This window comes from Lepisosteus oculatus, chromosome 9, assembly GCF_040954835.1.
Source record: "Lepisosteus oculatus isolate fLepOcu1 chromosome 9, fLepOcu1.hap2, whole genome shotgun sequence".
Classification (NCBI taxonomy): domain Eukaryota; kingdom Metazoa; phylum Chordata; class Actinopteri; order Semionotiformes; family Lepisosteidae; genus Lepisosteus; species Lepisosteus oculatus.
The window spans coordinates 40,029,496-40,042,423 of record NC_090704.1 but is presented as its reverse complement, the minus strand read 5'-3'; the positions used below and the strand labels follow the sequence as shown (position 1 = coordinate 40,042,423).

Here is a 12,928-nt window from a genome sequence, read left to right as displayed (position 1 = left end):
TCATACATAAAATCATACCTATCGTATTTGTTCTATAAAATGGCAAGGACAAGCTTAAGGTAGCAACTTGGAGAAGTGGTGAGCATTAAACTCTGAGCCTGTCTAGTTTCAAATCTCAGGTGGAACATTGTTGGTGAGTCTTTGAGCTAGGTACTGTGCTTCTCTCAATATTGTTTCACTCAGACACAAAGCGTCTCCAACATATTAATGTGTTTCTAACAAATCATTAGAAATAAGAATTATTTTATGTTTGACTTACCCAGTAAAATAAAGTAATACAAATTAAATTAACTGAGAATACTGCTTTTATAAGGGACTCTTGTACATTTACATGGTAAACAATCTGAGAAAACTCCATATACAGTACCAATGTGAGATGCTGACATGGAAAAATAAATATTTTTTAGATTTGTGTGTGCGTGAAATTAGGTGTGGATATATACAGAATATAAAGGCTCGAATTTAAAATGTCTGAACTGAAATAATGACATGTACTCTAAAGGAAGACAGAGAATAGAATAATAGAGCACTTCAGCAAATAACAGTTATTTTGGTTTGGAAACTGCAGATAATAGAGAGGAAACATTTAGCTTAATCAGAAGTGCTAAAGTCTCACCGAAATGAAGAGGGTGGAATAAAAATAAAACAACAAAGGAGGCTGTGCAAATAAGGATTAATATTGCAAACATCTAAGCGCTTGGGAGATGGAAATAAATCAAAATTAAAGGCAAAATTAAAGCCATTTGCATGACTTATCACAGGCATCAGAAAGCAGCTGTTTGGTCTTCAAACAACATTTTTTGGAAAGTGACAATAAAATAAAAGATTTGATTTTTTCTTAACCTTCACTAATTATTAGTTAAGGCTATATATTGTATGCTCCTGGTTTGATTTTCCTCATATTGTAGGGCTGAGTTAGGCTTTAGAGTTGGAAATATATACAGAACACACATGCATGAACAAAAAACAACAACAAAACAATGTAATCCAACAACCCCAACACAGCCCAGAGGCTTATGTGCTGCAGGTATTATGTCATGCAGAAAGTATAGGGGAAACAAGAGGAAATTAAAAAAAAGAAAAGAAAAATTGAAGTAGGGGAAAGGTTAAGATGAATGAAATGCCCAAGCCGGGTTGAAAGAAACAGAGTACAAGAGCCTTCAGATGAAAAGGTGCAAGGAAGAGAATTGATGAGATAAGTACAGTATGAGCAAAGAATAAAAGGGATTTTGTTAATGTGTTGATGTCTCCAAGTATTCGCTTGTAAAAAAGAATTTTCTGTTTACAATTGTGCTGTCTTACACTTTCAGATGTTCTAAGTGCTAAGGAATATTTGCTTGATTACTTCAGTGGCCTTTTGGCTAAAATTGCAGTTCAGTAGTGCTTTACTGAGCAATCCATCCACTATCAGGGAACGCTATATCAAATTAATTTATGGAAGTGGGAGCTGAAATACGGGATTGCTACATTCCACTCACGCTTCCATCTGGAATCGCAGGACCTCCAAAATTGTTCCACCTCCCCAACTTGGACCTTCGCCTGCAGCAGCTACTGTAAAGTGGGATGTGATTGTCAAACAAGTGAAACTTACCGCAGCTTAATTCTGGAAACTTAAGTGCTGGGAAAGGAGGGTACTCCATATTCATTTGATTGTGAGATTTCAGCGCCTTATGTGTGATGCCTTAGTTGTCAAAATAAGCAATGTTTGAGAACAGTACAGTGTCTAATCAGTGCATCTATAATTGTGATGAAAGAATACTCCATCTTAATTTTATGTCCACTTACATAAATCAGCAACTGGTTCTATATCTGTTTGTTGAGTGATTTTAATCTAAACATGAAGGCTGTAAACAGTATTAGATATAATATTATCAATAATTCTAATTCATTACTTATTAAATATAAAATAAGCATTTATTTAGGATAAATCTCTAGGATAAATCGGGTGTTTAACTCAGCTGGGTCCCAGAGAGAGGTGGTTTATATATATATAGCCAATTCATTACATATTTAAGATTTAAGGTTATTGCAATTTCAGGAACTAAAACATATTTGAAGGCTCCAACACTGCAGTGGAAACACATTCATACAAGTCTAATTAACAGGTAAGTATCCATAAAGATGAAAAGTGTAGTTTTGTCAGATAAAGGTTACTTCCCACTAAGTCTAAGTACATTATGCATGCAGGATGCTGAAACCACCACTACATAAAGACTGCTAGCCTGCTGCATACAGTTCAGTGAATTCAATTTAAATAGACCAATATCAAGGACTAAAAGGTTTTATCCACTGCACTGCCAGTAATTTTATTCCTAACAGCTTTTTAAGTCTCATAAAGGCCTAAATGTACCAAATATTATAACTCAATACATCACATAAATCTTCACTTGAAAATTTCAGACTTTACACATAAATGTCACTGTGAACATTGAATTCCCTCAATGAAAAAATAATATTTCCTAAGTAAATGATCATTACACCTAATCCCTTTTTACAAAGTTTGACTCACTAGCTTATAGGATAAAACTATTAAAGTTTAATGTTCCCTCGGCTTTTAGGAATGTGTCAGAGGTTTATTAATTTGTATCAAACTGTCAGATGGACAATGCCCAAAAGATCGGTAACATAAGAGTCACTAAGAGAAGCAGATACTCAGCACTGGGTTTTCAAACCATTTGAATATGATTGTGCTTATTTGTGAATCTCTGTCCACATCACACTTTAAAATCACCATCCGTTTCTTTTAAAGGCTCATCCTTCCCGACGTTTAGTTATCCTACAAACTAATAAAGTCACTTTCTTGCATTTGAACCTTACACAATCAGATACCAAACTTTCTGGTTAATTTCAGTTGTCATGCCTCAAAGTCTCATGTCTCAAAGCCAATATGAATATGCTTCCTGCCGTATTAAACTTGACATTTTGACAATCCATGTAGTACACTTTTAACAATAAAAAATAAAATAACAGGTTTGTGACCATCTTAGTAGGTATCCTCAGTGGCCCACGCCCAAGACCTAAAGTCAGTATCAAATTTCACATAGAAGGTGTGAAAAATGGCAATACTACCAAGAGCTAGAAGACACTTTTCAACAGCATTTTAAACATTCACCTGCTGATATACTATATTAGGATCCAAACAAAGAAAGTGTGTGTCATGTGTTCCAAGAAGATAAAAAAAAAATACTGTGTGTGCAGTGATCTATCCTGTTTTTTTTTAGTAAAGTCACCCTGCTGTTGTGAATAAGTTAATGGCATGTGGAAGTAAGCCACATGTTGCTTCAATTTAAATGGATTGAGATCTGGGGATTGTTCTGACCACAGATGGTGGTGAAAGTCTCTCTAGTGCTATTCAAGTCCAGACACACTGGGTGAATATTAGTTAATTAGTTGGTTAAGGCCTTAGAATGCACATTCTTGATTAATTGTGATTAAAGGAATGTTTCAATTTATTAAGGTTTTGGTTTATATAAAGGCCCTCACAGTGTTAGTTAGCAGTGTGGCTTAAAATAACAAGATTAAACACGAACATACAGATATAGAAGGGAAACTGTAGGGCAATCACACACACACCCTAGCAAAAAGATGAGTTTTGAGTTTGGATTTGAAGAGAGTCAAAGATATTGTGCCTTGTAGAGTCTGATGAAGGGCATTGCATAACAAAGGAGCAGCAACAGAACGGGAACGGTCACCAAAAGTCTGAGATTTTAGTCCTAGATACAGTGAGCAAAGGACCAGACTCAACGGAACGGAGCCTGTGAGAGGGAGTGTAAGGAGTGAAGGAGTTCAGAGATGTATGATGGAGCCAGATTTTTTTAAACCTGAATGTGAACTCCCAGTATTTTGTCCAATAAACATACAGTACAAAGCCTTCTCAGATACCCATGACCATAAAAATAATTTTAGTTAGACCATCCAATGCCACTGGGTACCTCAGTCAAATGTATTAAACTTTTTAAGTGAAAAGGCCACATTCTCAAACGGCAAAGCACCAGCCATTACACAATAAGGGCAGGAGTACGAAACAGACTTTTAAAGGACTGGGATCTCCGGACTCATCACACATTCCTCACAATGCAAACTAGTGCAGCAAGTGTCTGACACACTGGCAAGAATAAAATTATGGATCTGGCCAAAAGAAAAACATTTTAAAGGTGCACCTATAGGGAGTACCACAGCATTCGATCCAAGATCAACAGTCCATACCAAATGCAGACATCAGATAGCATGTACACTGCCAACGCAAATGAAAATTGCACCAATAGCCTGTGAGCTTTTGAACCAAATGAACTCTCTGCATCTTGTTTTATACATTTACACAACAATACACAACAACAAAATACCGGTTCAGTCCCACTACAGGCTTCTTTATATACTGCATAAACAGGGAATCCTTTCCTTCCTAGTAAAAAAAGATGGATTTCAATTTCGAAGCTTGCGAAGGATCTCACCCAGAGAGGAGAATAAAATATTCAAGGACGCCGCTCTTACCCCCGCAGCAAACCCCAGGCTCCCATCCAGGATTCTTTTCTGGGGGGGCAAAAAAAGAAAAATTACATCAACCATCTGTTTCCTCAATGAAACCTCAAGTTTCAAAAGCTGTAACATATCTTTCAAGACTCCACAGTGAAACATCCTTCCTCTTTCACTTATAAAAAAGGCACCCAACGGTTGTTGTTTTTTTTTCCCCCCAATCAGCACCTGAACCAAAAATGTGATTCTTACACTTTTCAATAATTGACAGAATCCCCACTGTGCAACACATTCCCTGAAATCCCATTCAGAGTTTGCCAGAGAATTTGTCAATTTGGATTCCCGTCCAGAGCTATTAAATCTGGTTTGTAAAAAATGCATTTTATCAAAATACATATTCTCGGTATCAGTGGAATGGATGTGGCAGAATGTTTTTTTGGAACTTATGAAAAATACAATTAAAACAGAACACCACCCATTCTTAAAGTATTTTAGATTACGGCTTCCTTTTAACTATATGTAATATAGTTAATATTGGTGCACAACTCACAAAAAGATTTTCTAGTCCAGCTTTAAAACTAAAAAGGCTAAAGATGAAAAGGTAACTAAGGAATAATGATAAGTCATTTATGCAGCTCTCTGCATCCCAAAGTCCTTCACATATAGGAGGGGAATTAATTCATCCATCTCTGAAGTGCAGCATCCACCTGGGTGACACACAGCAGTCACTATGCCTCAGCAGCACTGCACCAGCTCAGGTGGAGACACACAGAACTGCTACATCAACTGATTTAGCAGATCAACTGATGCCAGCAGCCATATCACCCTGCAACTCACAACTGGCAACCCACTGAAGCTAAGCAGGTGTGAGCCTGGTCAGTACCTGGATGGGAGACCTCCTGGGGAAAACTAAGGTTGCTGCTGGAAGAGGTGTTAGTGGGACCAGCAGGGGGTGCTCACCCTGTGGTCCATGTGGGTCCTAATGCCCCAGTATAGTGACGGGGACACTATACTGTAAACAGGCACTGTCCTTCGGATGAGACGTAAAACCGAGGTCCTTGTGGTCATTAAAAATCCCGGGGCGTTTCTCGAAAAGAGTAGGGGTGTAACCCCGGCTTCCTGGCCAAATTCCCCATTGGCCCTTACCAATCATGGCCTCCTAATAATCCCCATCTATGAATTGGCTTCATTACTCTGCTCTCCTCCCCACTGATACCTGACGTGTGGTGATATTCTGGCGCACTATGGCTGCCGTCGCATCATCCAGGTGGGGCTGCACACTGGTGGTGGTGGAGGGGAGTCCCCATTACCTGTAAAGCGCTTTGAGTGGAGTGTCCAGAAAAGCGCTATATAAGTGTAAGCAATTATTATTATTATTTAAGGTGGAGATTTAGGGAGACAAGACTGTGCAAGCCTGAAGCTGAATTAAGCCAGGGGACCAGGGTAAGCACTCCCTCCTAATCCAGTTACCTATAGAACCACTACTGTACAGTAGTCCTATAAAGACGGATAAAGAACAACATATATATTTTAAGAAAATAGTTCAAAACATTAGTAATGCCAAATTCATAGAAGACAACAAAATATTCCAAATGTAAAAAAAAACAATGAAGTTTGTCTTACAATGCATAGAGTTACCATAGCAATGATTATAGGGTAAAGGAAAATACTTCATACTTCATACTATTCTAATATTAAAAAGATTAGCTTCTTTCTTTATAATTTGTAATCGAGTTTTTTTCATCCAAATTCTGTGTACAGCTGCTTAAGCCGCATGTTTACATACATTTCTGGTACTTCAAACTTGTTATACAGTAGGTGTTTGGTAAGCTTTGCAAGAAAATGGCACAGTTTAGTATTACTGGACTCTGTATACTGTAAACACACTTTGGCATAACTGCAAACCGGTCAAGGCAAATCAAGGCAGATGACAAAAAGGAGCACACACGCAAATCTTGAGTCCGTGAAGGCAAGCAAACAGCTGCTCTATAAGATCAAATAGGTACAACAGGTCTTCTACCTACAAAAACAAAGCCATGAAAGAAGCCTGGTATTTACTGCGTATACCCCAACATGGAAAGGGTAATGAAAGTAATTTACCATGAACTGTATTCATTTGCCCTTCATGGAGCTTAAAGCAAAGCACCAGTATCCAGTATTGTGCATGCTATTAAGCAGTCTGCACAACTCCTACATCAAAAACACTCAAGCAAGCTGGCCTGAAAGAAAGCAAATGGGAATAAACAGGCAGCTCGGAGTACTGGCAAGAATCTTTCCAACAAAACCAGCCTCTTCTTTTCACTGCAAGTGTGTGTAAAACTGCTTTAATCAAGCCCTCACATGAGGCTTTGCGTTGGCATGCAGTAATGCTTCAAAATAAGAAGCTGCCAATGTATTTCAGTTTCCCCAGAAGCTGGTCGCTCGATAAAGATGAATGTAATAAACGGCACCTGTCCTGTGGAGAAAATGAAGACCAGGGCAGCTCCTGCAGCTGTGAGCCCCCAAGTGAAGAGAGTTCCCAACAGGGCCTGGAACACTGGGCTGTAACCTGGGATCATACTTTCCACCTGGAGATACACACACAAACACAATCTTAGGAACAGGGTCACAACACTTAAAGAGTAGTTCAGATTGCCTGTAAACATTCTCTGTTGACGTCTCCAATTGTCGTCTCCATCTCCGTCTCCATTGTGTCACGCTTTCTAACTCATAACATGGGCAACCCTAGTGCTTCTGAAGCACTGACTTTCAATTATGAACATTAATTGGTGACAACTGTCATTTGTTCCAGGTACAAAATGATAGGCGATGACTCACAGAAGCTAAAGATTTCTGTCTCTCAGGAAAGAGAGTAGACTATGCCTGCTCTAATTATTTACACAAAACAGGCTATTTAAAGGGTCCTCAAAGGATTCCTTGAACTGGGCTCCCTCCTGTGTTGACCTACTTAAACCAATGAAATTGAAGAAATTTACATTCTCAAGCACATTTCTTGCTTGCAAATTCAGGGATAAGCCTCTGCTCACATAAGTACATGAAGAACAGAGAACTGGGGTTCTGAAATGTCTTTCTTGGCCTCATATTTGGATGACATGCTGTGAACTGAGGGGAGATAGAGGTGCAAACCTCTCCTTCTTTCACTAGACATGATTGAGGAGTTTTGTGGATAGAGCGTTTGTTTAGACAAGTGTTTTTAAAAATGCACTTTGCAAAACAAAATTTGCACAGGAAGATTCATCTGGAAACAAATCAAGCAACAAGTGTTAAGTGAGATTCTTTGAAGGAGGCTGCTAAGAACTATAAAATATTTCTAAAGACCAGTTATGAAGAGGTGTTGAAGACCACTGTGCAGAGCACCCAGTGCAGCCTACATGTTGTGGACTCTGCAACACTGACACCCCCTCTCCCTCCCCATGATGGTATCCAGTCCTGAGGACCTTTCATACAATACAGCTGAAGAGACAATAATGCACAATACGATCAAACAACCATGATGCATGCATCTAGTTCATATTATATTTGCAGGTTATGAATAAAATATTTGCCCTCGCACTCCACTGCACTTTGAAAAAATTACCTCACTGAAGGCGCAGTGATTTTGCCTGATGTTGTTCCCACAGAATGCTAATTGATTTAAGTTAAACAATTGGTTACTAATGACTCGCACACGCTCTGCCAATGAAAATTGCTTGTAAGCTTACGAAGGGTTGCAGCTCTAATTTATTGTGTCCTCGCATGTCATTCACTTCTGGATTAACTGAATGATGCAAAATTTCATCAAAGTGCAAATCCTCATCTAAGCAGAAATACTTTTAAATCAATACTGGTATATACAGTGTGACATCTTGAATCAACCCCTTTACATCATAATACATTTTATATTAGAATATTTGTGCACAGTGCAGCCAACTGTGTACAATTCATTACAAAACATCTGGCAGTCCTAACAGATTTCTTTAGAAATGAAATCTACATCTACTGTGAATCACTATACATTCTTGCATTATAAAAAATCATGTTCTTTAAATCTGGACGGTATTTGGCAGTTTGAATTTCTTCATTCTTTTCTCCTCTAATGATACAAACTCTGCCCTTCTAAGATCGGAATTCATGAAGTGAATGCTGCAGGTCATGTTTGGTTTCTGGCAGATTTCCTCTTGTTTCACAAGAACCTAATTTGTTAATAAAGAAAACTGTTTTTTTATAATTCTTTAAACGTTTATTAGTAAGACACAAAAAATGCAAAAGAACCCAATTTAGGGAAAGAAACCAGATATCATGTTGGACACAAACAACTTATCAGATAAAATAATCGAAGATATCAAACAGAAATATACAAGGTCTACTCTGGAAAAGAATACTTAATAAGCAGTATTAACATCCTTCACCTAAAATAAACATAGTGCTGAACAAGTCTGACTTCTAGTCAGGGCAGGGAAGGCTAAGATGTTGATCTAGTCACTAATGAACAAAAGGAACACAATGTCAACATGAAACAAAAGTGTTAAATGATGCAGCTTTCCTGCTGTACAAGTTCCCTTTGTCCTGTCTGAAAGCCCACAGATCCTGTTTCTCTGCTCTGCAACTGTGAAACAGACTTTAAGCCACATTTAGTACAATTAGTGTGCTCCTTACAGGTTATTCACTTAAAAATGCACAAGTGTGGTTTTATCTGGGACCCTGATTAATATTTAACAGCTTAACAAATACATATTTGATAGTGCCGCAAGCGTCCCGTTTTCCTCGTACTTTTAATTCTTTACAGATGATAGACCATAAGGAGCTGAATGAAATGTGAGGATACATGAAAACAGATCCAAACTTCTGCTCAAACCCGTATTCTGAAAACCAGTTCATTTTTCAAACAGGTGGTGTATTGTTTTGCATTCAGGTGATCTGTAATAACTTATCTCATTTTTAGAAAGCCCACAACACAGCTGAATGCTTATCGAATCATACACTTCGCCACTAATTGTTTAAGTTTAAAATACTTAAATGTGCAAGCAGGTTGTTACCTGGATTTAAACGCACTCCAGGGGGGCAATGTTAGACTGAAAATGCTTAGGAAAAACATACGCCATAAACAATGTGCAATGTGTCAACGCTTTAATGTGACCTTTAATACATTTAAACAGAAAAAAAACACAATAAGCACTTACTGTAATGAACCATTCACCAACTGAAAGTCCACTGCACTCACTTCCTGTTTCTCTGTACACGTGTCTCCGAAACCCTCCAAATACCGCCCATCTCGAACTGCTACTGGCTGCTAATGTAGCGCGACTCAGCAATAAGCTTTTCCTTTAATTCTACTGGTGGTAAGAGCCGCCATTCATTCCGAAATTTCCAGGACTTGGTGTCCAACTATTCTCTGATAAAATAATAACTGTATGTAGTGTAGTATGGTTCTTAACAGCGGCGAGACATTAACGGTTTGATCTATTTTCAAAATTCTGTATTTAATTTCATACTATGTGGAATGTAAAAAGTAAAACCACGCTTGTTTCTCTGCAAAACACAATTATAGGCGATAACTTTCCATATATGCGTCAATCTAAAAACCACCTTTTGCTTTTCCCTTTAATCAAGAATGGTATGTTGAGACCTCTAAATTAAAGACATGTTTAAGAGTTACCTGTGACATCAATTACAAAGGTGTGTTCTGATTTACGTCATCGTCCTAAGCACACACAATTACTGAAATGTAGACTTAACGCTTACGGTCCAAGAATGACTTCCAACTAGAAATTACCGAAAAGTAAACATTTCAAAACACTTACAAAAAATTGTTTACCTGAATAAAGCTGGGTGGTTATTTTCGACAATTAAACATTTTAGGACATGAGTTGGGTTTATTTTGTTGTTGTTGTTGTTGTTGTTGTTGTTCTCAGATGTTGTCTGCATGCATTTTTTAGGAAAGTGTTTTCCGGTAATCGTATCAAGATCCCTAAAGTTGACGATACCGAATCTGTGGAGTGCTCTTTGCTAATACAATACATTTAACGTATTTTTGCGGAATTTCCCAGAGTTAGTGAGCTTTCCTATAAGATGTTCTGAATTACTTTCTCCATTTGATTGTGCTAAATGTTACACTGTAGATATACGAAACTGAACTAAACTGGAAACGGTCTTAATTAAGAAATTCGTTTCCCAGGATTCAGAAGAAAAACGAATTCTCAAACCATTAGAATAAAATTCAGATTAAAACTAAAATTAACAGGATGTCGGGGGCGGTGGTATTGGTTGGTACAGCACGTCATACTGTAAGTAAGTTTTATTATGCTAAGGAAAGATTATTAATGGGTAATACTATCTTCTTAAAAGGAAAGCTGGAGCAGGAATATCAAGATGACAGATAAACTACTGGCGAATAGGAGAGCTTGCTTTAGTCATCTGCTCCAAGGACAAAATACATTAATTAATAAATGTCAAAACCCTAAACGGGTTTACATTGGCAAAGCTGTCGTTCATTTCCAGGGCTTGCTGTCCAACTGCTTTTAAGAAAGAATTGTGTAGTGTACTGTGATTCTTAACAGCAGGGAGAAGTTAATGTTTTGTCCGCCTCTGTTGGAGCACAGGTGATCCTTTTTATCAGCATTTATTTTAAACTGTTATTTCATACAGAGAGGAGACTAGAATATAAACTACATTTATCTTATACCAAATGGTTAATACAGGCTATTAGTTTCCATATTCAAAATTCAAAAACTATAGAGGAAGGTATGTATATATGTAAACACTCATCCATCCGTTTGTAGTAACTGCTCCTTTTAATTCAGGGTTGCAAGAGAGCCAAAGTCTATCCCAGCAAGCAATGAGCTGAAAGCGGAATACATTCTGGCCGGTGCACCAGTCCATCACAGGACAGACACACACAAACACTCTTACAGCAAGGCTAAATTTCCCAGAAGCCAACTCATCTACTAGTACAGGTATGTCTTTGGACTGTGGGAGGAAACCAGAGCGTGCGAGCATGACTAGAACATAAAGATTCCACACAGACAGATAGTATGCCTGGGCTCAAGGGCTGCAAGGCAGCAATGCAAACCAATGTGCCAACATGCTGTCCAGAAAATTTCATTTAATTGCTTAGTCCCAAAGTTAAAAAAGTAAACTGATTCTATTATATTGTTCAGTCGTCCCATTAACAAATAAGCAGTCACATTTATTTTGTACAGACTAGTTTCACCTTGACTGGGGCTCTTCGGTGCAGTTTTTAGTCATGTTTTGTCTCTGCTGCAGTTGGTGTTTTGTCCTAATTTTATATATTAGTGTCCTTGTTTTCCAAAGGCATACAGTGTATCTGTGAAACTGAAGCGTCACTGTGTACTGTGAGCACAGCATGTTAAGAAGATCTAAAAAGGCATAGCTGTGATAAGGAGTGGATAATTTAGGATTTCAGAATGTGTGAAGAAAGGAAATAAAGAAAAGAACTATGTTTTTGAGTATAAAAAATAATAATTTTCTTTCTCTCGGACAGAGATTTAATGAGGGCATCGAGCCTGGAGGGCAGCCAGTGAAGGCAGAAATGCATCGCTCCCTTAACAAAGTAGGCAGTCAGACCTCCTTAGAAGTTCAAACAGTAAATGTGACCATCCGAAAAGAGGTTAAGCTCTGTGATCACGGATTTGATCACAGGTTGTAACCATGTGAGAGAAGGACCAGGACCTAGTAGGACCTAGAGACTCTCTGGGTTTACAAGGACAAAAAGTTTTATTTTCAAGAAAATGTCATAATCCACTGTGTAAATTCACACTGTTGGCATTTGAAAGGACTTGATCCAATAAGTAATGGAGTTAAAAGGTGTTACTACCATGTCTCAAGCCCTGTGATAAAAGTGGAAAGAATTAGAACGTTATCTAAATTTGGAAGGTCCTTGTAGATTGTATTGGTAGATAAAAACAGCCACATTTAGTTGTGAATGACAGAACATGGCTGGATCAATGTTTGATTGAGGAAGAAGAGAACCTAGCTGTACTCCCCATTGATTGAGAACGTATCATGACTTGCTTCACACAGGCCAACATGTCTTTTTTCTTGTAACTGCATCACTTACTAGGTATTGACAAGGTGTTCTTTATTCTGACATCCCCTGCCATGCCTCTGAGTCATCCAGACTCATGGTCGCTTGGTTAATGCATTTTTCACTAACAACATCTGTTAAGCCACCTCATGAAGACCCATGACTTTGCCTAAAAGACATCAGGCTGATTTCACAAAGATACTCCCTGTAATGTTTTATCAGTATCATGTTCTCGAAACCTTTAGCATACTAATTAAATAATGTATTATTTGTCAAGGACATAGAGAACATATGACTCATGGGTGTACTAACCAATTGGGTTGATTTGTGCATAATGTATCTTTGGTATTGTATAATACAAAACGGATGATATCTAACATTGGTTTCCAAGATACATGTGGCAAGGTAGCAGGCTGTACAAGACATTTGCAC

The 12,928-nt window shown here is 38.0% G+C and overlaps 1 protein-coding gene across 2 annotated transcripts in view; it reads right to left on the bottom strand.

Moving 5' to 3' along the window:
- Window positions 1-9,712, bottom strand: part of LOC102686427 (zinc transporter ZIP11) — a 180,929-nt gene extending 171,217 nt beyond the window's left edge. For both annotated transcript variants that reach the window (XM_015356759.2, XM_006635397.3), the window contains exons 1-3: window positions 9,633-9,712; window positions 6,924-7,040; window positions 4,492-4,530 (exon numbers count right to left, since the gene is read on the bottom strand). In XM_015356759.2, the coding sequence (XP_015212245.1) occupies window positions 4,492-4,530; window positions 6,924-7,031 (147 nt within the window). In that variant the 5' untranslated portion in view covers window positions 7,032-7,040; window positions 9,633-9,712. The remainder of the gene's footprint in view (window positions 1-4,491; window positions 4,531-6,923; window positions 7,041-9,632) is intronic.
- Between the last annotated feature and the right edge of the window lie 3,216 nt (window positions 9,713-12,928).